At 38.8% G+C, this 25,790-nt stretch overlaps 1 protein-coding gene across 1 annotated transcript in view; it reads right to left on the reverse strand.

Annotated features, from left to right (window-relative positions):
* GYPC (glycophorin C (Gerbich blood group)) overlaps window positions 1-25,790 on the reverse strand; it is a 31,296-nt gene that overhangs the window by 3,308 nt on the left and 2,198 nt on the right. The window contains exon 2 of the mRNA XM_068138942.1: window positions 776-826. Coding sequence (XP_067995043.1) covers window positions 776-826 — 51 coding nt within the window. The remainder of the gene's footprint in view (window positions 1-775; window positions 827-25,790) is intronic.

Genomic DNA, 25,790 nt, shown 5'->3' on the forward strand with positions numbered 1-25,790 from the left:
GCTTCATCAATTTTTAGGACCTCACTGGTATCCCTTGACACAAGAGGGTCTAATAGGCTTTGGATGTAGCACAATATTAATAAGCCTAAGGGACTAAGTACAAATCAATTTACCTGCTAGTTGCTCATAGAAAGCTGAAATTAAAGTTACGCAAGATGGGACCTGAGGGAAATATAGCAGAACCTCACCAGTTTGCACTAATGATTGGTGCACCCCCTTGTGAATGACTGAAATTAGTGTGTTAGCATGGAAATGAGCAAACACAATAAAAATAAAAAGACAGGTTCTCTCCATGAACATAGCTTTGCTCATTTATTCTGACAAGTGTATTTAGTTTGAATGCATGAGAGAGCTTTAACGCAACACCAGGAAATGCACTATGGTATACTCTGTAAAAGTAAAAGGTCAGCTGGTATGAGCTAGCATGGCTCAAATCAAAGGTACTACAACATTTATGTATTAAATGACAGTTTTGGCCCAGTGAATAATGAAGAATATGAGATACTAGCTTTGCTACTGGACTGCCAGGTATTATGCTCTAAAATGAGGGATGGATTAGGGTGGTACTGCTCACTATATGATTTATGCTCATTACCTCATCTCGTTATCTTGCCAATAGTCCCTCTGGGAGCAGATTTCCCACTAGCCTAATTAACTCTAATTGTGTTGCTCCTGTTGTCTTGTCAGCAAAGTAGGGGTTTTGCAAAATGCAAGAAATCAACCAGCCCGCTGTTTTAATTTTGATGGTGCTGCTTTGTACAGTCTGCTAACATACCTCCAATAACAGCCACATCTGCTTCAGCTGTGGGGCTCTCAATGTCTCCATCTATAAATAGATTAGAACAAAAAGAAGTTAATTAAAGAAGAAGGAATTGGATCATATGTAACAGCAGTGACCATACTGTTGATGCTGTTATTATTTTAACCTCTGAAATTCAAAACTTAAACAAGATCTCTTGCTAGGGAAAGACATTTATGAAACTCCTCATTAGACTTAGCTGTACTGTAACAGTTTGCTGTCACCATAATACTGGAAAATAAATAACTAGCACATTATGCAAACTAACATGGCCCTCGGGGAAACACCTACTGTTTATTATGAGCACTTACCTGTAACATCCTCTAGTGAATGATTAAATTAAGAGCATTTAGATACTGTGATTACTCTCAGAAAGGTAGTTTTGAGGAATAAAAATGTTACTGCCTATTTATTTTCCTGATTTCAGCTCCATTTTATGGTCTGGATCTAGATCTATTGATTTATATTAGTATTTATTTATCTGTAATATCCTGCACTTAATCTTAGCATTTGTTTCTTTTAAACTTGTATTTGAATTCAAGGCAAGCCTATTATGTGTGTGGCATAAAACACAATCCCCACTTAGACTAAGTCTGAATTTGGTACTCATAAACCAAATTACATATTTTGCTGGGTTATAATTTATAAACCCAGATAACTTCACAATGTAAATGCAAAAGAGAACTACCTGACTGTGAAGAAATTGCTATGAAAAATTGTAACCTCCTGAAGAAGCATTTAGAATCTGAACTATATTTTGATATAGCACTTAATAAGAATATCCAAAACCAATTAATGAATAGCCAGTGTTTTAAAGGAGAAAGGAAAAAAATCCTAAAACAGAGTGAGGATTTTTCTCTCCTTACTGTTTGATACAGACATTAAGGGAAAATTAGTTCATATGCACATGCTTTTCTTCACTAGCTTCCCCTTAGCTGATCAGGGTAAAATTCTGTTCTTGATTTCTGCTTGTATCACACTACTAGCTTCTTTAGTCCTGAATTATGTGGATGTCTGAGAAGGAGATGAACTGTTGAGTTCTTTCCATGCTAGGTTTATGACAGGACACTTCTCTCTTTGTTTATAACCATACTATCTATACAGTTCCAAATTGTATTGGTTTCCAAACAAGGCAAATATCTTTATGTGAGGATTTGGGATTTGTGTTTGTGGGTTTTGGTTGTGTGGGTTTTTTTGTTTGTTTGTTTTAATTTCCCTTTGGTAAATACAATGGGTAGAAAAGTATTTTTGAAAAGGTAAAAACAGTAATTCCAAGTCCTTTTATAAGTTCAACAGTGCCACTATGGCTCATAATGATCTCTGCTTATGCTAAATTTATGAAATATTATGTGAGGATAAAACACTGTAAGCAGCTTTCTTCTTACTTGTGTCTAACCTCTGATATCAAATTGCATCAAACTGAAGAAAGTTGAGGCTCAAAGGATCTCCCCCTTCCCAAACAGGGGAGATGATTTTTCTGGAAAGTAGGAGTACCTTCCTCACCCTGAGAGATGCCTCCCACATTTTCTGACAGCTATATACGGATGGAGAGATTGAGCACACCTTGTGTAATTTAAAAACTCTAATTATATCTATGTCCGTTCAAAACCCATGTGCCTCAGAAGAGATTAATTGCTTCAAGGTCAAACTGTTCTGTATTTCTTTATACACCAAATATAAGCTGCATGCTGAAGAAGCAGGCTCCTCCATAGCAATCAAATACTTGAAGGTGTGAATTCTAAAGTACTTCCCTAGCCACACAGCTTGCTTCCAAACATTAATTCCAGATCAAATCATTATCTGTTTAATTATAAAAAGGTATGCAAGCAACTCTCTGCTCTTTCCTGTCATTCCCAGGTGCCTCTCAGATTAAGATAACAAGCAGGTGCCTTATCTCTAGTGCTTGCCACCACAGTGCTTTTTGATAATGGATTACAGTACCATCACTTTGCAGAAAAGTTTCATTTCCATACTCTATTTTCTAAGTTTTCATAAGAATACTGGATCCATCTTGAGCTATTGTGTAGCCAGCACTGATCTGTTAACCTGATGAGGCTGTGCCATTCAGGAACCAGCTAAGATAATGATGCATTTTCACTCACCACAATTCCCATTTTACTGCAAGCATGAATATATAACTTCTGCTTTGTGTGTTGACTTTTGACCTTACTGTCCTCCCAGATGGCCTTTGGTTCCATCATCTGAAGTTCCAAGACACTGCAGATACAACCAAGGACCAGAAATTTTCCAGGTTTGCTCCCCAGAATAGTTTTGGAGCAACAATGATAGAGGAGGGAGAGGGACCCTCTATCCTCATCCCACAGTATCTGAAATTTCACTTTGTCCCAAAATAGATATGTGATTTATAGCAATATCACAATATTGCTGGCAAGGAGGGAAGGTATCGGTGTCATGCAAGATTCAAGCAGTATCATCCTTCATGAAATATGAATGAGGAAAATGCAAGGCATGGGCTCATGAAACGAAACTGCCTTCCCAGAGCAGGGTTTGACAACAGGCACTATACTGACAGGAATCCATGCTTGGCCAGTAACCTCAGCATAGCCTTTCTAAACTTTGGCTCAGTCTATGAGAGACCTACATTGCATTACTGTAGGTCTGAATCCTCACTTTCTGAGGCAGCAAAGATATCCAACATACTGGAGGAATTTTCAGCTGAGCAGTGGCTGTAAACGTTCTTTATTATGTTCTTCACAAGCAGAACACTCTGAGGTCTGTGTTTCAGTAACTGCTATTGCACCTGATTTGGTTGTTTTCCTTTGTTTTAAGGATCTCTTTTGTGTTATCTGCTGCTAAATTGCCCTTGAAAAACTTCCTCTTACTGTTACACTGGCGCTTGTCCATAGCTATACTCTGGTAGCAAAAGTGTTTAGACAGTGTTGTTATTTAGTGCCATTGGTTACCATGACACACAGAATTCCAGAGATTGTGGGGAAACTTGTTTTTCATAAAGGCTCTGGCCATCAGAATGAGTTGTCTCAATCAAGAATAGAACATACAAATCAAATTGTCTGTTGTTGGAACATATGTTTCTAGAAGCCCAAATGAAAGGAAAGAAATGTCTTTGTGCCATGACCTGAAATTCATCAATTCCCAGTTCTACCCAGAAACTTACAGATAAGGAATTTTGCAATAGAACCACAATTGCTACCTGTCTCATTCTCATCAGTCAAATAATACTGAGGAGGTGACAGACTCTGAAAGCCCCAGGAATATTCTTGACTTAAATATTGCAAACAGAACTTTGGTTTTGTGTTCCAAAGGTGAGAAGTCAGTACAGCTAACTTTTATGCAGGCAATAGTGAGTTTTTCCTACTAAATTTGTCAGTAAATTTGTTAAACTATTTATTTCAGGTGTAAATTTTTTTTTTTCCAATAAAACTTTAATTATTTTTTTCTGTTTATTTGTTTAAGCAGATCTGATTTTGTTTTGGCTAAGGTGAACTTATTTCAAAGAGGTGGGTCCAGCAGCAAAAATGTTTGTTTGATGTTCAGCACATTCCTTGTTTTCCTACGCACTTCTCCTGGTGTTCATGATACAATTTTTTCTTTATAATACAAATCCAAACCACTAAAAGCTGTAAGTCACTTTCTGCTCAAAAATTATGGCGCTAGGTTTAAAATAATCCAAAATTTACTTTATTCACCCTTTCTTTCATATGTGAGCTTCATTTAGGTGTCACTTTCCAGCCCTTCTCTAAAATATCCAGGACAAAATGTGCTTTGTATGTGAAAACTGAGGTTATAATTGGCATGTCTTTGTGACATTGGGAAACAGGTCTTTAAAGAAAACACAATGTATCATGAGACTACTGATAAAGATGCAAAACTTACCAGTGATCTGCTTTAGAAGCATAACCATGTTAAGACATCCAAACTGACCAGCCTTTCAACTTACATGGTGATGGGGACATATTTGTTTCCAAACTTCTGTCTCTCTATGTTTCAGCATAGAAATACAGATTTTAGATACTTGCCTTAATGTGCTTCTACGGATACTGTCAGTGACACATGAGATAAACTTGCAGAGGGGTTCAAGCTTTCTAATTTTTCAGGCATTATGTTCACCTCCACAAGGACTTTCCAGAAAAAAATCCGCTGCTTTCACCCTTACTGGTTTTCTACTCAGCACTGTAGTTATCAGTGTAGGTATCTACATGTTTGATTGTTATGTATTTATACATCAAAGAATAATTGCACCTTCAGAGGGATCCCCATATAGGATATTTGATATGAATGCACAGGAACCACCAAATCTCTGCTGTGTAATACACAAGGACAGTTGGGATAGCATAAGGCCTTACCCCAAACTTCCGTGTCTCTCTCATTTCCAAAGATAAAGCTCCAAACTAAACCTGGACAAGTGCTTACTGCTAAGTACTGTTGAATATAGAAATAAAAGCTGAGAATACAGCTCACATTGTAATGATTTCCTTGCAGCTGTGGGTGATACGTGCCTTTTTGAAGTGGTGAGTAAGGCTGAATGAGAATGCAGGTAACTGTGTGAAATAAGGGGCTTTTACAACACAGTTTTCAAAGTGACTCTTGACCAGTCAGGCAGCACTGCTCCTGTGTTTCAGGATTTTCCTACCCACAAGCTTATGCTTTTTATTCTTAGCAGCCTTAGCCATGTCTTATCATGATGCTTCATTGCTGCCTGCTTAAGGTTACAATCTCAGACAAAGCCTTGTCTGCTTCTTGATCAACCCATTTCCCCTCTTGATGTGCCTGTTCATTGCATAAGAAATGCTTGAAAATCATTCAGTCCCTGTCAATAATGAGTTGGGTCCTTAGGGCAATCATTTCCTTCTTAGAGCTTTCCTAGATGTGCAGACTAGGAAATGTACTGTAAAATTCAATCTTCAGTCAGCTCACCTGATCACCTTATGAAAAACATTGCTGCTTCTGGGACTTTTCCAGGTGAGGAGCAACCCAACCTTTACATGGCATTTCCATGGATGTGCTTTGCAGAACCACCCCAAATATTGATTATGATGTTGCAGGATTAAGTGGTGTGCAAGAAGTCTGTAGGAGGAAATGTTTCTTTAGAAGTCAACTATTAAACGTTTTAAGGGTTTTGCTTAAATATTAGTGCTATCTGTGCACATCCAGTAAACAAGGGAGATGTTAAAACATAACAACACCCAGTTCAGGAATCAGGAGAGATGTCAATGGAATTCAAAGAAGGGAAGGATTTTGCCTCTGTTTTGTTTGTTCTTTCAGAAAATAAAAGATATGAGACTACTACTACATTAAACGTAAGTGGAGACTAATGAAACATGCTCAGTCTCTTTGTTTTTTGCATCAACTAACCAAGTCCAACAAACCATAGTAGTTTTGCATTATTTTTTTTTTTTTAAATAGCTGTAAATGTAAAAGAAGGTTGCATTTTTATGTAGAGAATTTAAGTGAGGTTTCAAAAGCACTCACTCATTCCTCATCTAATTGTTTCCACTGAATATAATAGTAAGGTATTTGATTTGGTTCAGTAAAACATTTACTTCTGAAAGTATTGAGGGAAACAGAAAGTCTAAAAGGAAGCATTTGCAACATTGTGTTTTTTAATATTGTGTGTATAAAAATGTATTTACTATAACTATTCCTTTCTCAAGGGCTCTTTTTGTTCCTTGTGTGTTCTTCTGCAGTAATTTTTCTTCTTGACTCTAAAAGCAGGTCTTAATATGTCCCTATTATCACCACTAAGGCAAGATTTTCCTTACCACACATTTAGTATAGGGGAACAAATGAAGTCTTAACACCTCCATTGTTTATGCAACTGTGGTATGTCCTCCTTGCCCTTTGGTTTATGTTTGTGCCTTGCCAACACATTGCATTCATGAGAAAATCATTAATCTATTAACCTTAGCACACCAATTTAATTTACAAGTTATAGTTAGAACTGCTTCACTGCAGCTGCATGTGTAAAAATGAATTGAATCAACTTCTTAAAACTTCATGTGAAAAATATGTTAATTGCTCAATCCACTCTTGGGTCTGTGTTATGATATCAGACACACTGCACTGAGGCCATTCTGGATTAAAAAGAAAGCAAAAAAAGGAAAGTAAGGAAGGAAAGGAAAGGAAAGGAAAGGAAAGGAAAGGAAAAGGAAAGGAAAGGAAAGGAAAGGAAAGGAAAGGAAAGGAAAGGAAAGGAAAGGAAAGGAAAGGAAAGGAAAGGAAAGGAAAGGAAAGGAAAGGAAAGGAAAGGAAAGGAAAAGGAAAGGAAAGGAAAGGAAAGGAAAGGAAAGGAAAGGAAAGGAAAGGAAAGGAAAGGAAAGGAAAGGAAAGGAAAGGAAAGGAAAGGAAAGGAAAAGGAAAGGAAAGGAAAGGAAAGGAAAGGAAAGGAAAGGAAAGGAAAGGAAAGGAAAGGAAAGGAAGGAAAGGAAAGGAAAGGAAAGGAAAGGAAAGGAGGAAGGGAAGAAAGAAGTCATTGCCTATTTTAATATTTGCCAGTAAGCATGCAGTGCCCTGCCAGAACTGGCATCTCTTATTCCAAAATGTCATCAGCCTGAAACCATCAATTTGAAATATTCTGCTGAAAAAAAGCCATCACCATCTCCCATTAGATAATGAAACACATCAAAGCTGTTCTTTCAAAATTAAGAAACATTTTCTCATCTGTCAATGTGGAATAGAGACAGAATTATCTGGCTTCCATTTATATACTAAATTATTGTAGGGACAATAATGGTAACATAAAACAACCACATAATCTTTTGGGTAAGTAAATGGACTGTACTCCAAATGTAAGCTAAATAATGCAGACTAAAAACATCTACAAAATTAAAATGCTCCTATGGGAAAGCTGCTTGATATTTGAAGAGCCAACATTGTCATCTTATCATATGAAGGGTGCATGAAACGAGTAGGCCTCGAAGAAAGTCTAAACTTATTCAAAAACTGCTGCATGTGGCAACTTGCAAGTTGTACCCTGTTTTGTCTGCTGCATGCTTATAGTCCTATCACTGAGGAATGTTCCTTACTGTCCAACTGTCAAAGTTGGCTCACATTCTGAACCTGCAACATCTTGCTGTAGAATATAAATTGACCTGGTATTGCTTCATTAAAGGAGGAGTGATATATGAGGTATGAAAAAGTCTATAAGGTATAGCCCATGATCAGGATGTTTTTTCTAACCCCCTGCCCCTGCTTCATCAAAACAGAATACTCCTTTTAAGGGTTTTTAAACTGGGAATGTTTTGAATGAAACACTAAATATCCAGTGAATCTGTCAAATAATTTCTGCTTGACTTTAGTCCAAAGTCAACAATTTCAAGCTCTAGTAATTTTTTTCATGAATCAAAATGGGAACAAACCAGCCATTTCTTCACTCATTGAGATCAATGCCAGATGGAAAGGAGTCACTGGCTTAACTGATTAACCATTGCAAATGTTGCAAACGACTGCAGGTAGTCAAAGCAACTGACTGTGGACATAATGAAAGCCCATCTGACAACCTGTAACAGATAGTTGTAATTCTTGAGAAACAGTGCATGAAAGAAGCACACCCCCTTGACCTAAACTTTGTGTGTTAGAAGCACAAGCATAAAAATTCGAGCCAGAACCCTTCAGTGGAAAGTCAGAGGCTAAGAGGTCTTGGACAATATGATAATTCCTTCCCAACCTCTTACGTAAATGGTTATGTGATGCAGTAAGACAATTTGACTGTTAAACTGCTTGTAATCATTTACAAAGATGTGCTTTTAATTTGTACCTAACAGCTCTGCCAGCCTCAGTCCTGACCCTCAGGCTTTTTGACTGTGTCATGAGAGGATAAGGTGATGTCTGTGTTTCTTGATATTGCTGTGCTTGATTTTATGACCCTTATAACTTTTTAAGATCAGGTCTTAGTTTACATTTGAAACATACACTTTTTTATGGATATAACACTGTTCAAGACAAACACTAGTTCAAATTTGTCTGCCTAACTAAGACAGACTGAATTGTTTGTTAGCATGTGAAATATTTCCACTGGAATATACTTGGTAGCATTTTTCCATTGATTTTTCTCTGTTCCTGCTGTGTGCCTGACTATCCTTGTAACCTTTGAAAGTTTGGAATCCATTATTCAGCTTCAACTGTTTTTAAAGGAAGAGCAGGCAAACACAAGCACTTTGCCTCCATTTTAATGAAAACTGTTGGCTGGAGATATAAAAGAGGGACAAGAGTAGTCCCGCAGTGAAGGAAATGTGCCAAGGACTCAGGAATTTTAGGCTCTGTTTAGCAGAAGGCAGTTCTCTAGCCACCAAGTGCTTTCCAGTCATCATGCACATAGGTCCAGAGAAGCTACAGCAAGGTGCTTCCCCCACTCATGGGGAGCTGCTGTGGGAGGGAGCAAGTGTATGTTGGGAGTGTGATTTAAGGGGCAGAGACATAAATCCAAATGCAAGAGTGTTTCACTGGTTCTGTTGCTGACAGAAAACCTGTTTTAATCAATGCTGTCATGCAAGGAAAGAAATATGACCATTAGTTCATTGCGGGTGACAAATGTCTGTTTCTCATTTTGAGATGAAAAATCTTGGCCTTGTGCTTAAATCACAGGTCATATGACCAAATGACAGGTGATGTCATCTAGAAATTACCTGGAACCTGGAGAAAGTCTGTAGTTATGCACAAAGATACTCTCCTGACCAGTCAAAGGATGTAGTACCAGCTATTATGTTTAGAGAAGTAAAATAATTTTCCCAACATGGGCAGATTTCTTCCTTTATATCTCATTTCAATATTACCAATATTTTGTGGCAAAGTTGTTAACAAGTGACAGTTTTTGGAAACAGGAGCTTTCTGTGCTCCATCCCCTACCTTATTGATATGAATTGTATTCAGCTATATCCAGCTCATACACCAGAGCTTGCCTAAGGCATCGTCTACTAAGCATTGCAAGTGGAAATGTCAGGATGTTTAGCATACGCTCTTCAGGGACACAGAGATGTTTCCTGGAGCACTGATGAGGTTAATATTATTAAGGGAGATATCTGTAGTGGAAATAATCTTCCAAATGCTTTAAATATTGAGCATATTAAACAAAGAAAATAAAACATATTGAAATGCCTTAGAAACTTGCAAGGCAAATAATAGCTCAGGGCAAAAACATTTCTTGTTTTCCAAGGTTTCTGCAATGAATATGCAGATTTCTTTTGCATACCTGCTCAATTTAGAAATACAAAATCTGTTTCATTATCTGAAAAGAATTTAAGTATCAGTCCAAGCTGCCTGAATTGAGCTGAGCAATCTTACCAAAATATTTTACCACCCACCATTCATCTGAGCAATTCTAGAGAGATTGTGCAATAATTGTTAAAAAAAAAGCAGAAAGAAAAAGAAAAAGTAAAAGAAAAAATAAAGAAAAAAGATGTGTTGTTTGTCTATTATTTTTAGACAGTTGTCCAGTATTAGTTGACAAATTGTATATTTAGTATACTGACTACATTAACAAAGCTGAGCATGAAATAGCATTTGTTGAATCCATAACTGAAGTGTTTTTTTTCAATGTGGGTCTTATATTGTTGTGAAATTAATTAACAAATCATTATTAATGTTCCTCTCTTCTAATGAAACATGAATGGTAAGTACTGTGTAGATGGAGAGCTAATAACCAGCCTGGCAAGATATTTGACTACTGGAAGGGAGTTTGTTATCTAAATTATTTTCACAGGTGTTTCAGAGAGGACATTAGCTGATAGTTGGCCTAGCTACCTTCCAGCTGGAACTATTCTATTCTATTCTATTCTATTCTATTCTATTCTATTCTATTCTATTCTATTCTATTCTATTCTATTCTATTCTATTCTATTCTATTCTATTCTATTCTATTCTATTCTATTCTATTCATTGTCTTGTCTAGTCTAATCTAGTCTAGTCTAATCTATTCTGAAATGTCTTCTTGCAAGGACATCCATTCAGCTCCAACAGAGGTGTGATGAGTCCAGGGGAATAGGGTGGGAATTTTTCTTCCCATCAAGCAAACATCAAACCTAGAAGAATAGCTTAGATTACAAGACTAGCATTCTGGAGTTTATAATTAGGGAAAATTAATCCTAACCATTACTGTTAGCATTGCTTAAATGTCCTTTTCCAAAGCCTGTGCTGAGTGATTTGCCCTTCTATAAGGCAGTCAGAGACTTTTTTTGCAGAGCTTTCAACATGACTTTGTCCTACAGGTGCTTAAGTAACACTGTTCACTGCATTTGTCTATTAAGTTGCAGTCAGTTGTGTTTTTGGAAGCAAACTTATTGTCACAAAATTTGATGATACTTACATTTCTAATTAGGAAAGCAATCAATTTAGTTTAGTCTCCTAATAAGGAGTGCTTTTTGGGTTACTCTACACTTGAATAATTTCTGTAGAAAAACGTTGACTTTCATACAACTTGAGAAATAACAATAATAATTTCTGGGACTTTTGCTTCCCTTTCAAATCTGGCTGGAACTGGTCAATGGATCCCAAAGTTCTTGATGGTAATTGACAGATGGAAGAACAGATGATTAAGCAGACAGATAGCAGGAACACATAAGACTCACTTAATTAGGAAACTGGACTGGAAACTGAAGTAGCTGGGGGTACTTGGATAATACTCATAATTTGTTCACTAGTTTAAAAAATGCCATGTTTTTGTGATCATTTCAAAGCTTACAAGATGATGCCTTTAGTGGTTTAAATGGCAAAGCAAAAAACCAAAGGGACATTGCTGATTCTTTTCAGCTCCATGTATGGTCAGAATACAACATTTTTATGTTCAGAATATATTTTAATCCTTTAAAGAGAGATTTGGCTTGGACCGCCCTAGCAATCTCATTGAAGGATTAATGTGTGCCATTAAGCAAAGACATATGGTCTGGTACATTTCAATAGCAACAAATAGTTGTCATGGCACTTTTCTGATCAATGTATTTTTGACATACTGTAAAGCCTTTGGGCTGCTCCTTTCCTAGATGATCTCGAAGGTCTCCTCCAACCTGGTCTGGTCTATTCTATTCTATTCTAGTCTAGTCTAGTCTAGTCTAGTCTAAATATACATGAAGGAAAGCTGAGTGTGGATTGTTGTGATTTGAGCTGGCTGCTACATTCCAAATGAAAATGACATGCTTGTTCCTAACCCTTTTCCTTTCCAGCTGATCCAGTGGAAAAACAGACCGCTAAAAGTAAAGAGGTGGGGACTATTTACTTAAAGGCAAACTGATCCAAGTCACTATGTGGTCTAATCATCCATTGATCTTTTAACAAGGAGGGGCTTGCTAGATGTAGACAGAGGGCAAATGGCTGGAATGATGTTTTGGGTGGATGAAATACATTATAAATCTATACTCAGAAAAAAAAACAAGTCCTTGGAAAGAGAAGCATAACAAGAAAAATATCTGGATACAGCTGGTGATTTCCTTGCTGGATTGCTCTAAACAGAACAGAAAACTCCAATTTTCACAGCTAAGTGACTCCTTTGAAATACAGTAAGTCTAGAAGGCCATAGAAAAAGTTGGGCTTGGCATCCCCTTTGTAAGAATACATTTGAATGGGTTAAGAAGTAAGAACCCTGTCTCAGCTGTCAAAATAGAGATCTTAGGGCAGAGCTGTTATTCTGTACTTCTCTCCCTGCCTGGAGGGCTGTTGCTCTTCTACAGCAGAATCAGAGGCAATAACACTGCAACTGAGCAGCAGCAGTCATTGCTATCCCATTTAGACTTGTATCAAATAAGCGCACTGTTCCAAACACAAAGTGAAATCCAAGTGGTATACATACAAGAGTGAATTTGCAAAAGCAAAAGCACTTTCTGTTAAACTGCTTCTTCTGCCTTTGAAGCTGGTGGCAGCTTCATTCCCACACATTCCAACTAGTCATTTGGGGCAAAAGTGAAAGTTTTAAAAACCTCTATTTTTTATGAATACTCCAAACATCCAGAACCAAGGATTCATAGTCAAGGTCATCATATATAGTTTTTGTCCATTCTCCCTTCTCCAGCTTCCCAGATTAATTCACCAGCTGATGCTGCTTAACAGGCTGTAAAAATCTACCTTCTTGAGTAATTTTGAGAGAGCCTGTAAATGTCTCAAATCCTTTTCATAAAATACCCAAACTATTTACCATTGCCTCCAGAGAAGTCTGCTTTGGAACAGTATTGTAAGGTCAAGTTATCCCACTGAAACACCTCTTACTATAGAGAGAATAAAAAAAAAAAAGAAAGAAAAAGAAAAAGAAAAAAAATAAACCAAGAACACTAGCACAGCCCTGGAAAATATGAAGTCATAAGTAGAGTTCAGCCAGAGCAGACTCTCATTAAACTTTGTTCAAGAGCCAAGTTCCTCCCCGAGATATGTGTGAACTGCAGTTTATTTCAGGGAGAGCTGTGCTGTACTTCATGTCAGGGAAAGGCTTGCACAGAGGTATGTATCTGTTACACATCAGAGAGGAGTAAAGCCCATTTCTCTTTAGCTTTTCTTGGATGGGATAGGAAACTGAATAGTGGACAAAACAGCCCACACTTTTACAGGGCCTGTTTGTCAAACTTAATTTCACCTTCCACAAGACCCATATTTCTAAATCCACTAAGCTAACTGCATAATACATGGCAGCCTTTTCTCATGCCCCTGCCACACACAGAGAAACTCCAAAGCTTGTTTTTCTAGCTTCCTTGCTCTTGGGAGTCCCTTTAGAAGACAGTCAGCAAGAGATGTTCACTAGGATACACACATGCTTTATAAAGAAGACATGTACATAGCCTGTACTTCCTTAAAGCCTTCCACTGAACTGTTTTTTTGCCTGATAAACAGGAGCTTCCCTGAATAAGGAGGGAAGGAGAGGCAGAGAATTTCCCTGTCCTGTTTACATTCCTAGACAAGGGCTAGGCACGTCAGCAGCATGGACAGTTTCAGCCAACAGCCTTTATCACTGCTGGATTCAGGTCCTGCTGCTCAGCTGGCTATTAGAGGATAAAGCCATGGCTACATGCATTTCTTCCTGGCTCCTGGAGGCACTAGTTCCTGGCAGAGCAAGAAATGGTCCCTGCCATGAGCTGTGCCTTCAGTAATGGTGAGCTTCCAAGGCTGAATTCCTTCAACTACAAGTTAAAAGTGATCATTCAAGAAGAGAGAAGAGGGGGAGGTAAGATTCAGTCCTGCCAAGTGCTGAGCCTGGATGTGAGCAGGAGGTTAAGTATTTCATATGTGAAACTGGTAAATACAGAAGCTTTTATACTCCAGTGCAATCCTTTATACACTGAAGTTCTCACTCTGGCTCAAGAATTTTCCATGCCTTAGATGCTTGCCCTGTGCTTTAACTCTCCATTAGGCATCTGATACTGGCTCTAATGGGCAAGATGAACCACCAGCTCCATGCTCTCTACAGCCCTTTCATGTCAAAGCTGAATAAGTGTTTAAGGCCTGTTCTTAAGGCAAGAACACCCAGCACTATCAGGATGAAACCTCCATTGGCAATCACTTGTTAAGGATATTGTAATAGTTGGGAAGACATAAATTTCCTGGGAAATTTACCTTTTCTCCATACTTGTGTAACTTAACAGACAAAGGAAAATGTGAGGGCCAAGGGAAACACATGGACAGCTCTGGTAATGTCACAACATTGTTCAATGGCAGTGAAACAATGGATAGGAAAAATCCATGTCAAATCCCACTAGCTAGAAGATGGACTAGAAATAACCTAGCTAGGTTGGGGAATAGGAGAGACAGGTATGTGTTCCCTGGGAGGTGATACAGCCATCAGCCACAGCTGGCATGCCATGGCTTTGCACCTGTCAATGAATTGGGTTTACATTTCTTGCTACATACCCCTCACACAGGATTATGTTCAGTGTGAAGGAAAAGTACTCTCCTTTAGGGATAGGGATGTTCATGCCTATAGTGAGCAAGATGTTACATCATTGTGCCAAATAGTGGCAAACAAAATCAATTGCAAAATTGGACATCCACATTTATCAATATCTCCCCTCCAGAATTCCCTTAGCTGCCTACAAGTCCTAGACCTTGCTGTGTGCTGCAGGCAGCAGGGCATGATTGAGGAGGGTTAATCTCTTAGGATTTGAGAGCCTTTTCTCAGATGTGAGCTTTAAACAGAGCCACTTAGATGGAAACCAGCATGTGCTAGATGTTCCATTTTCAAGCCTATTTTCCTCATTCAGTTGTGAAAATACATCCTTGTCCTCTGGAATGTCTCACAGACACAATTTTTAATTACAGAGCATGTGCTCCTCTCCCTCCCAATGACAAAAGTAGGTGATCAGACCTCTGAAGGGAGTAGCTTGTATTTCCTACTTTGGCTACCTTCAGCAGCTGCCAGAATCTTCAAGGTCCTGGGGCTAGGCTACACCGCGTTTGAAAGGGAAGGAGATTTACCCATTGATTCAGTACTAAGGTCACTTTTAAACAGCATAAGGGAAGCAGCAATGTGGAAGTCATGCTCTCATCTGCTCCACCACCAGCCTCTGGAGAAAACAGGACATAGGACACATTTCCTGCTTGGGGAAAGCTTAGAGCAGCCCCAGAGAAAAGGCATGACCTTTTCCTTAAAGGAAATGCAAGTCATGGAATGGAGCAGGGGGTAAAAAACCAGGCTGCACTTTATCTTAAAAACAGTGTCATGTGATTGTACCTCCTCATGCTTTCTTCCCCTGTGCTTAAAGCTGATCCTCACTTATTTAGCAATGACACATTTTAAATAGTTTAATCTGTCTCTGTCACCCCATTGTTACTCCAGTCATTTATGAACCTTCTGACACAAGTCAGATGCTGTTGAAATGAAAGGTTTCATCCATCACAACAAAGGAAATCAGAGAAGGTACCTCAAGTGAGGGGCTTGGCTCGTACTCTGCTTCCAGCTCACAAGTGCAGGATGCAGAGATTAAGCATCTCACACAGAATGTGGGAGGAGGAAGAAGAATATTTGTCTGAGATTCACAGATTTTAATGGATTCCAGAAGGGGAAATCTTTTACTGAGGAGCAACAGCAAAGTTCAGAGAAATGCAAAACCATTTATCTCCCCAGTCACATTCCTGCCTGCCAAAAGTGGGAGGAGTGATTTACTCCTCCTTGGTACAAGAAGTCCCTTATGGATCATTAATCCACAGGGAGAATGAGCTCAGGAGCCATAGAAATTTTTTTATTATTGTTTTTCTAATGTGCAAGAGCCTTGAATCAGCAGGAATTATTCTTCTTTGGGAGCATACAGGATCATTTTATTTTTATTTGCTCCCCAGTACCCCTTGCCTTCAGTAGTAGTTCCTACAAGAGCTCCAGTTACTTTGCCCTCATTACCACCTCTGATGATAGTAGATGAGGCTGCCATGAACTAAATCAATGCATTTGAAGCAGAATAATATTAAAAAGTGAAGATGAAAATCAGGAAACTAAATCAATATAAGCAATCTCATGTTCTAGAGGACAAGTATCTCAACACCACGGACTTTGGCAGTGCAATGATAACTTGCACAGAGTAAGGCATTTCCTGAGAAGCTCTGCAGGACCATAAAGGAGAAAAAATAAAAGGTCAATTATTTGTGTACATGCCAGGACCTCAGGTGATGAAACATTCTGTCTGCAGCTAGAACTGACCAGAAAAAATGCATCAAAAGTCATGGTAGGAAAGGGGTAGATCTGGTGGACAAATCTTGTCATTATGTAATGAGAATAAAAAGAATCTAATTTTGTCTCACTTTGACTCTTTGAAACCCCCTGAAAATACTTCAACAGTGCTTCAGTTGCTAAGAGAGAAACATGAAAGACATGAACATGAACATGAAAGTTATATCTATGGGCAACAAAGCTGGTGAGGGGTTTGGAGCACAAACCCTGTGAAGAGAGGCTGAGGGAGCTGGGGTTGCTTAGCCTGGAAAAGAGGAGGCTCAGAGGAGACCTTATTGCTGTCTAGAACTACCTGAAGGGAAGTTGTAGCCAGGTGGGGTTGGTCTCTTCGCCCAGGCAACTACCAACAGAACAAGTGGACACAGTCTCAAGCTGTGCCAGGGGAAGTTTAGGCTGTATGTTAGGAAGAAGTTCTTCACAGAAAGAGTGGCCATTGGAATGTGCTGCCCAGGGAGGTGGTGGAGTCACCATCACTGGAGGTGTTTAAGAAGAGACTGGATGGGAGCTTGGTGCCATGGTTTAGTTGATAAGATAGTGTTGGATGGTAGGTTGGACTCCATGATCTTGAAGGTCTTTTCCAATGCTATTCTATTCTATTCTATTCTATTCTATTCTATTCTATTCTATTCTATTCTATTCTATTCTATTCTATTCTATTCTATTCTAATCCATTCCATTCCTATCCTATCCTATCCTATCCTATCCTATCCTATCCTATCCTATCCTATCCTATCCTATCCTATCCTATCCTATCCACAATACACAACCATTTATGAAATCACAGAATCATAGAATCAATAAAGTTGAAAAAGACCTCAAATATCATCAAGTCTACCTGTCACCCAAGACCTCATGACTACTAAACCATGGCACTAAGTGCCACATCCAATACCCTCTTGAACACCTCCAGGGACGGTGACTCCACCACCTCCCTGGGCAGCCCATTCCAATGGCTAACAACTCTCTCTGTGAAGAACTTTCTCCTCACCTCAAGCCTAAACTTCCCCTGGCACAGCTTGAGACTGTGTCCTCTAAATGCCACCAGTCTGTAGTGGATGACATTTTATACTCTCTAGCTCTTGAACTTTGCAACAGTTTTGTAAAATATAGAACTACAATTTCTGTATTCAGATCTCCCAGGAAAAACTCACTCCATGATCAGATTTGCCAGGTTCCATCTAAGTCTGATAAATCCACATCTTTATTGCTGTAAATGGCTTTACGGATCAGAAATATGGCTGAAAGAAAAACCCCGAAGCTGACTGGTGTCCTCAGGTTTCACCATCTCCCGTGTGTGCATGCAGCATCCTTTTTTTTTTGCTTTTTATCAAACATTGTGTCACAGAGTTAGTCTTTGACAAACTCTAAAGTATGAAGATTAGAACAATCATGTTTACATGTATTACCACCTGCTACTTCATTTCTTCCATGGCACTTAAATGTTCAGGCATGTGGCTTTGAAGCATGCTACCTTCAATGCACTTAAAATCTCCACTGGATTTCCAGCTCCCTTTGATCTCCACAGTCTGGAGACTATCTGAGAGAATACAAATAAATGCATTTAAGGGAAAAATATTTTCAAGGAGAAAATCCTACAGTCCTTACAACATGCTATGTTTTACCAGCTAATGTCATACCTAAGGTTGTTTTTTGCATTTTATCTTTAGGATTCAGGAGGCCTAAATCTCTGCCCAGAATAAGCAACTTGATGAAGTAACTTGGGAAGTGAGATGTGGTCAGTGCCCTTTATCATACGCACTGAAGTGGAAAACAGTTGTTTGGTGATTTTTGTTTGCAAAGAAGATGGAAGGAGAGACATTTCTGTCCTGTGAAATTTACAGACTAAACAAAGTCAAAGGGATATATTTATGCAATAGAGAAGGGTATATTTTGTTAAGAAGGAGTGGGAAGGATGTTATTGATAAGATGGTAAGGCCTTGCTATTACTTATGAGTGAGAAGGAGACACTGACTGGAGAACTAGAAAGAGAGGAAAAATGTGGCTAACCCAGGCTTCTTTCTGGTGTTACACAACAACACCTTTTTCTTCTCTCTGAATTACTACCTTTGTGCTAACAGCTTAGACTTTATGTACTCTGAAATTGTCCACTGTACAGCAAGCAAGTACAAATGAGAGACAGGTTCTTGGGTAAGAGCGTGGTTAACTTGAGAAAGAGGAAGCATAAACTGGGGAGATAGGGTGAGGCAAGCAGCATGGGAGAGGTATTTGGAGGGACCAGATCCACCCCACTCTACAAAAGGTGAGACAGAAAATTTTTCATCTTTTAAAGAGTAATCAAGAGCCTTGCCACTAACTGGTGCTTGAGCGCTAAGTGTGGAGAAGACGCCTCTTAGTGGAAGACCAAAAGATGTCAAAAGCAATCACCAGAATAGAAAAATGAGTCCCTTTCCATTAGGTGGAGGCAGCCTGCACAGGTGGGACCTACAAAGCTTCCTCTTCTTTCCTGATCTGATGCTGTCCTTGGCTGTGGTGATGTTAGCAGAAGCCGTTCAATCATTATCACTGGACCAGGGATAGAATGAGTAATAAAGGAAGTGAGAGAGTGCAGAGAACACTGAGTGGTTTTAAAACAGAGTGAAAAAATAATAACTTCCCCTTTTCCCAAAGCAAATGGGAAGCTGAAAAGGAAGCATGGCTCTCAGCAATTTTCTTTGCTGGTCTGCTCTGCTGAACACCTTGTGCAGGGTGTTCTGTAGAGATGCAGCCTAATATCCTCCTGTTTCCATCAAGTGTTTAATTGTTCTTTGTTTAATTGTTCTTAGTAACTAGTAGTATAAGGTTCATTAAACTAAAAATGTCACAATGAGTTCAGTTAGGGGAAAACTGAATTTCTAGGCATCAGAGTCCAAAAATTACAGTCTACTGATATAATTACAGCGATTCAAGAGAGACAGAAAATAATAAACTCTCCCAATGTGTGATCCAGGATATGAAAAATGTGTCTCAGGTTGTCTCCTGTCCTATGTGGTGACAGGAAAGATGTTTCAGAGTAAGTTGTGAAGATGAGCGAGCAAAGGGAAACCAATGGAGAAGAAAAGAGGGAGGGAGATGGAAAAGGGAGTGACTCCCAAAGGAAACAAGTCCTCAGCTCAGAGAATGACATGAGATTTACGTCTTCCTTACTTGTGATTTTCTTCCTTCCCACTGTCAGGACTGTGAAAGATCCTTTAAAGGAGGGAGGAAATGGCATTTAACAACTGGGATCCGTGTATCTCTCCTATGCTGAGATATGAGCATTTACTCCCAGGAAAATGTAAAGGTTCTCACCTGAGAAAGGGACTGACAGGAAGGATTGGGAGGTGCAGAAGATATCTGAACTAGACAGCTTGAGAGGGCAGGTGTGAGAGACAGGTAATGATAGAGATTGGCCCTGTCTTTGAGAGCATCCTGGAATCACAGATACCCCAGGAACTTAATTTTCTGTTCTCTGTATTAGATTGCACAGGGCCTGCGCTCATGGCACTTGAAAGAACCATCAATAGAAGAGTAACCCCTGCTAGCTCATGAATGCTGGTTATTTAAACCTCAGGAAACAACAGACTCTTCTAAAAATGTAACTTTATGATAAATTGGTAGATTTCTAACTCTAATACATGCTTAGAAAACCTTGAAAGCGGAATTCAACGATATATCCACACAGACTCCAGAAGATACAAACAACAGATAAAAATCCAGAGTGCAATTTTAAACATACTTCAGAATTTTTGGAAATACACATGTGGTGATTACATTTATACGGTAACTCTTCATAGACCACTAGAAATATGTTTTTTCCTTCTGCTCATTCACACACATAATTCTTTGATCACCTGTGGTTAAGCCATTCATGGGCTATTTATTTTATCTAAGGGTTATTTGGTTTAGCTAAAGGTGGTTGTCAAAAGCTGTTTTTTCATTATTATGTAACTGACATTTTTGAAACACAAAGTTAACAGATGAGAGGTGCCTTACTTTTGTCTTAGTAAGAATGTTTTTTCAAAGAAAGCAACCTTACGTTTCTTGTGTACAGAGAACAAATTTGCCTTCACCTGGAGTGAAAGCTATTTCAGTATAAATTCATTTTCCCAGAACTCTTTGAGGTGGACACAGGATTACATAATATGATTGAATTGGTTCTTGAATAAGTATTCTGCTTCTAAAGAGGGGCAGATATCCTTTGAAGAATTACTTTTATTTCAGCATTAATAGGCTAAAATTATTGGTTTTCCTGGATAATGAACCTGAAGATGCAACTACCAAATTCTCCCAAAACAGATGAGGTAGTGGAGGAACACAAACCTAACAAAATCTTCTGCTGGCTTGAGTTTTAAACTTGCACCTTTCCCTGCCTGAAGAACACAGAGTTAATTTTTCCTTATCTGGATTCTCCCCTTTTAAAGATTTTGTCCAATAATCTACTTGTTTCTTGTGTCATTATCATTGCTTTCCTCTAGATCTTTGCTTATGTGGACATGGATTCTGTAACAGTCTTCGAGATGGATTCAGGCAAATAATATATATATTCTTAAATTCCAAACATGAAATGACTCAATGTCTGTACCATTGTGTACGATCAGCAGAAAGACACTTGAATCTGCCATCTGCAGGGGATAGTTTGCATAAGGCCATTCTACTGAAGTTTTACTATAATGCGTGGGTATTCTGTAATGGTTTCCTGCTTCGTATATATAAACCTCTTGCTTGCTTCCTTTTTACTCAGTCTAAACCTCTTCTAAGCCATGAAAAATCTACTATTTTTTTTTCTCTGCTACTTTTGAAGGTATCTATCTAATAGAAAGGGAAACATAAGCTTCTGGGTATTCATCTGTGAATAGAGATGTCAGGAAAATAAAACTCTTCATACCCAGATGTCTGGCTATCAAAAAGCCATACAAGTAGTGAAAAGGATGATGTGCATATGTATGTATGTGTGTACATATGTATGCATACAGATATAGAGTATATTATGTATATATACACACTGTGTGTGTATAGATGCACATGTATAAAGTTTTCAAATCCATTTTCTAGGTTTGATGATAATAAAGTAGTCTGCTTGCCAATTTAAATGCCTAAACATACGTAAAAGACTTGACGTCTGATTCTGCGTTGCTGTGACCTTGTCACACATGCTCTTCATAATGTCAACTGCCTCATAAAACTGGATATTTTAAACATGCAGTCCCTAGTAAAATAGGCATTTTTCACTCATGATAACATGGAGCTGTCTCAGGGTGTGTTCAAAAGGCCCCCTGCAACTTACTGATAAAAAGCTTAACTCCGTTTCAGGGCTTATCTGAAGAAGAAAGAGGTAGACCCTCATGAAATAGCTAAATTTACTTTTATTTATTTATTTATTTATTTTCCACTAAGATGAAAAAGAAAGGGAGAGGAAAAGGAAAAAATAACAAACTGCAGACAAAAGACATACAAACCACTTTAAAACTTCAATGCAGTAGAATAAGTTTAACCCATTGAGATTTTAAGTGAAGTTTTCTGCTTCATCAGGAAGAACCCTGTGGTGAAACATATGTCAGAATAGAAGAAGATATGAGAAATTGGCCTCCTTTGCAGATGAGAAGATTAATTAAGAGGAAAATCACTTAGCCAGATGTCTCATTGGTTAAGCTACACATGCAAGGTACATCTAAAATAATGGAGTAACATAGCACAGAGAGTGAATTTGATTTGCTAATGTTGAAGAGATAGGAATCTGGTGTGAATTAGATCATGCTGACTCTTAGAGAAACAGAGGAGCACAGATCTTATTTCAGCTACAAATTCTGAGCTGCATGTCTGTTGTTATAATGTTCAGTATCGTTACTTGATGCAGTTGAGTTATAGGTTACAAATAAATTATCCAGAGAAGACAGTCCTTTTCTCCATTCGTGTTCATAAATTGTTGGCAAACCAAACCTGATTTCTCCAAGTGCCACTTTTCTTCATTCACCACGTAGTTTTTCAGAATGCTTAGCAGCTGATGAATTTTTCATCAGCTCATTACTGGTGTAACACTGTCAAATTCGTTTGACTTAGGAATGTAAGTCTTTCAGAAGTAAGTAAAACATAGTCTGTCTGCTGTCCAAATACTTGCCCAACTAAGGTGCTCACGTATTCGTGTCACTGTGCATCTCTGTGTCCCCTCAATTTTTCATGAATTTCCTGTTACAACTTGGATGTGAAGAAAGAAAAATGTAAACAAAGATCCTACTAGAGCCAAATGTCATGTTTAAAAGTTTTCTCTGGGAAGAAAACAGACCAGTTGCTAAATGACTTCTGAGCTAGTAATTCTTACTAAGAATGCCTTACAAAATTAAGAGTGGGAAGCAGAGAACTCTTGCCCCAGTGGATCTACTAGAACTAACTCCTACCTCCTCATTGCTATAAATACCTTCCTATAGCCAAAAACTGCCCTTCCCAGTAGTGCCCCTGGAAAGCAGTCATTTCTGTCCTACCTGTAATCTCTCCTCTCTATGTAGTCTACCAATCTTTGGATGAAAGGGTGCCTGTACAGCACCTAGCACAATCAGATCCCTCTGTTGGCTTGAATTTCACTATGCTATAGGAATACTAATCCCTCCACAACAATAGAGACAGGCATTCTACTGAGCAGACACACAAACAGACTTTCATGAGAGAATGCAGTCCCAAAAGCCTGTTTTACAAAAGGCTTTGCTGATTGGACTCAGTCATTTGAACAGTGATGGATGCAAGGCATATGCCACAAGAGCCTAGAAAGAAAGGTGCAGCACTATCAGCAATGAGATGTAAAGACCACACAATTCAGCAATATTAACAGGATAAAGCACATAACCAGCCATAACCTAAAGCTTTAACCTCTAATGTATAAATCATTGGCTTTTAAAATTTGTTAAAATTCTTTGGGTTGCTTGGTTGGGGTTTTTTAGTTTCCTGGTTGGTAGGGGTTTTTGTTGTGTTTTTTTGTTTGGTTGGTTTTGGTTTTGGGTGGGAGTTTTATTTAGGTTGCTGTTTCCTCTCCAGCTTAGCACTTTGGCAATATCTCTGCTGTTTATTAGTGAAATTTCAGGTGTATTCTGAGCCTTTCAATTTGTGGACTTCCACACATACATCTCAGACAATGAGGGAGAACCCTGGGTATAAAGCCAAATTTTCCATTTCATATGCATCACAGTGGTTGGAGACAAGTGTACAACACACAGACTCACAGAATTAACCAGGCTGGAAAAGACCTTTGAGATCAATAAGTCCAACCTATCAGAAGCAGAGGTATTGCCATTTACATAAATGCTTGTGGGACGTATTTTGAGGCTTCTGTGCTAAAACGGAAAAGTTATTATTATCTTTAGGTTTTCATTGCTTATAAATTCTCACAAGTTTACTAGTGAAGACCAACATTTTCATAATCAATAGCCTTCATTTTTGTTTATTAGTTACTGTCACAGAAAAGTAATTCTGTTGATTAAGGACAATTAAATCAAATCTGTTGCCAAGGCAGTGAAATAACATGATTAAAAGCTTACAGAGATCATTTGTGCCTTTTCATAGGGCCTGTGTGTAAAGTAAGTAGTACATCTCCAGGAACATTTAAAGGACCAGTTTGCAGCCCCAAAATATATCTTATAATGAGTTAAATCTAGAGCAAGGCTACTCTCCGAACAAGACTCACCATTCATAGCTGTAAGTCACTTTGTCCTCACTGGGGGCCACTGTTGCCATGTTCTTATGCCTCCTCCTCTTTCCGGAGGAGACAGCCCACACATACCTGACTCTTTTTGCCAGAAGTTTTAGCTGCCATTGCAGCAGTTGGAGAAGCTAGGCATGATAGCACTAGACTCTGCTCCTCCTTGTGCTAGTAGGGTTTGAATCTGGGCTACTGCTGAAATGCAGCTGGCAGGGCAGATGGCAACCATACAGCTCACAAAGCTTGCTTCGCTTCATCCTCTTCCTGACCCTCTTCCTCTCTGAAGCTGAGGCACAGCCTAAGGTCCAATCTTGCCTCCTGGTTTCATGTTAGGCCAGTTCTTCTACATAGCACAGACTGCACTGCTTCTCTATCCCAGAAGGAAGACATTATCTACTGGTAGATATAAAAGATGCCTGCCTGCAGGAAGAGAGGCCTCCATGAATTTATCTTTTTAATCACTAACTCCTTTAACAGCTACATCTGGAGTACAAGGGGCCCCAAATAAACCATTCTGAACATGCTGAGTACATATTAAATCCTGTAAGGTGCATCACACTTTCCCCATGGGGAGGAATGCCTTAGACCCGAACAAATAGCTTTGCATAGATCACTGCCTCCCCAGACTGAGCCTTCAACCTTTATTTGTGTGGATCCTTCACCTCATTTGAGCTGTCCCATTGCCTTGGAACTGGGTCACTACAGTGTAAAAAGAAGAGGGCAAAAGCAGCAGTCTGAACAGAGACTGCTGAACGTGTGGAATTTCTCAGATTTTGTAATAAGTCAGGCACTTACTGCCTGTACATCTGAGCAGTGGTGGGAGGAAGCAAAATTTATAAGTGATGCATTTAAAACTCAGGAAGTTCACATTCCTGCAGTCAGGCTACATCTCTTTTATATCATACTAGTACTACTACCACCACCTTTACTAGGAAGAAGAAAAAGAAAAGGAAAGAAACTGGAGATATATTCACAGCACAACACTGTATTGAATCCAAGCCAACAAAATTCAAGACCAACTCCATTTTTAGCTTTGATATCAGGCATCTTAGATACTTCACTTTATCCCAGCTATATACAAATGTTCATTAACAAAGAATGATAGAGAAAATATACACACACTGTCTAACATCAGCAGGCTGAATTACTGTCTCTCTTGCCTCTCTGTTGACTATACTGAGAGCCCACTCCAACTGATGGGTTATCTGAGCTGGAAATGGGAAGAGCCCAAGGTTAGATGGTGTATGTGTTGTGGCATCCCTGTATAAAAGCAGAGTTCATTTGCAGGATTCACAGACTTGATTATTTTAAATCTGAAACAGTAGTCTGCTCCTACCTGGATTGCCCAGATTTTACTGCTTTTATATCATAGTATCATAGTACCAGTCAGGGTTGGAAGGGACCACAAGGATCATCTAGTTCCAATCCCCCTGCCATGGGCAGGGACACCCCACACTAGATCAGGCTGGCCAGAGCCTCATCCAGCCAGGAGATAGGCAAAGAATATGACCAATTAGATAACTTAATCCTGTACAGTTTACATCAGTAGGCAGCTGCTCTGTGGTCTCACCTTCAGGCACTCAGCAAAGGATTAGTATGTTCAGTATAGTCAAAAGGTTTTGTTTGTTCTTTATGCTTTTTCACACCCATTTCTAAGATTTTCACTGTGATTATGTAGCAAAATTATTTTTCCAATTACTCTGCCTCTCTGGCAAACATCT

Source organism: Melanerpes formicivorus, unplaced genomic scaffold, assembly GCF_026170545.1.
Source record: "Melanerpes formicivorus ecotype bairdi unplaced genomic scaffold, bMelFor1.0.p_v2 SCAF_5, whole genome shotgun sequence".
NCBI lineage: Eukaryota > Metazoa > Chordata > Aves > Piciformes > Picidae > Melanerpes > Melanerpes formicivorus.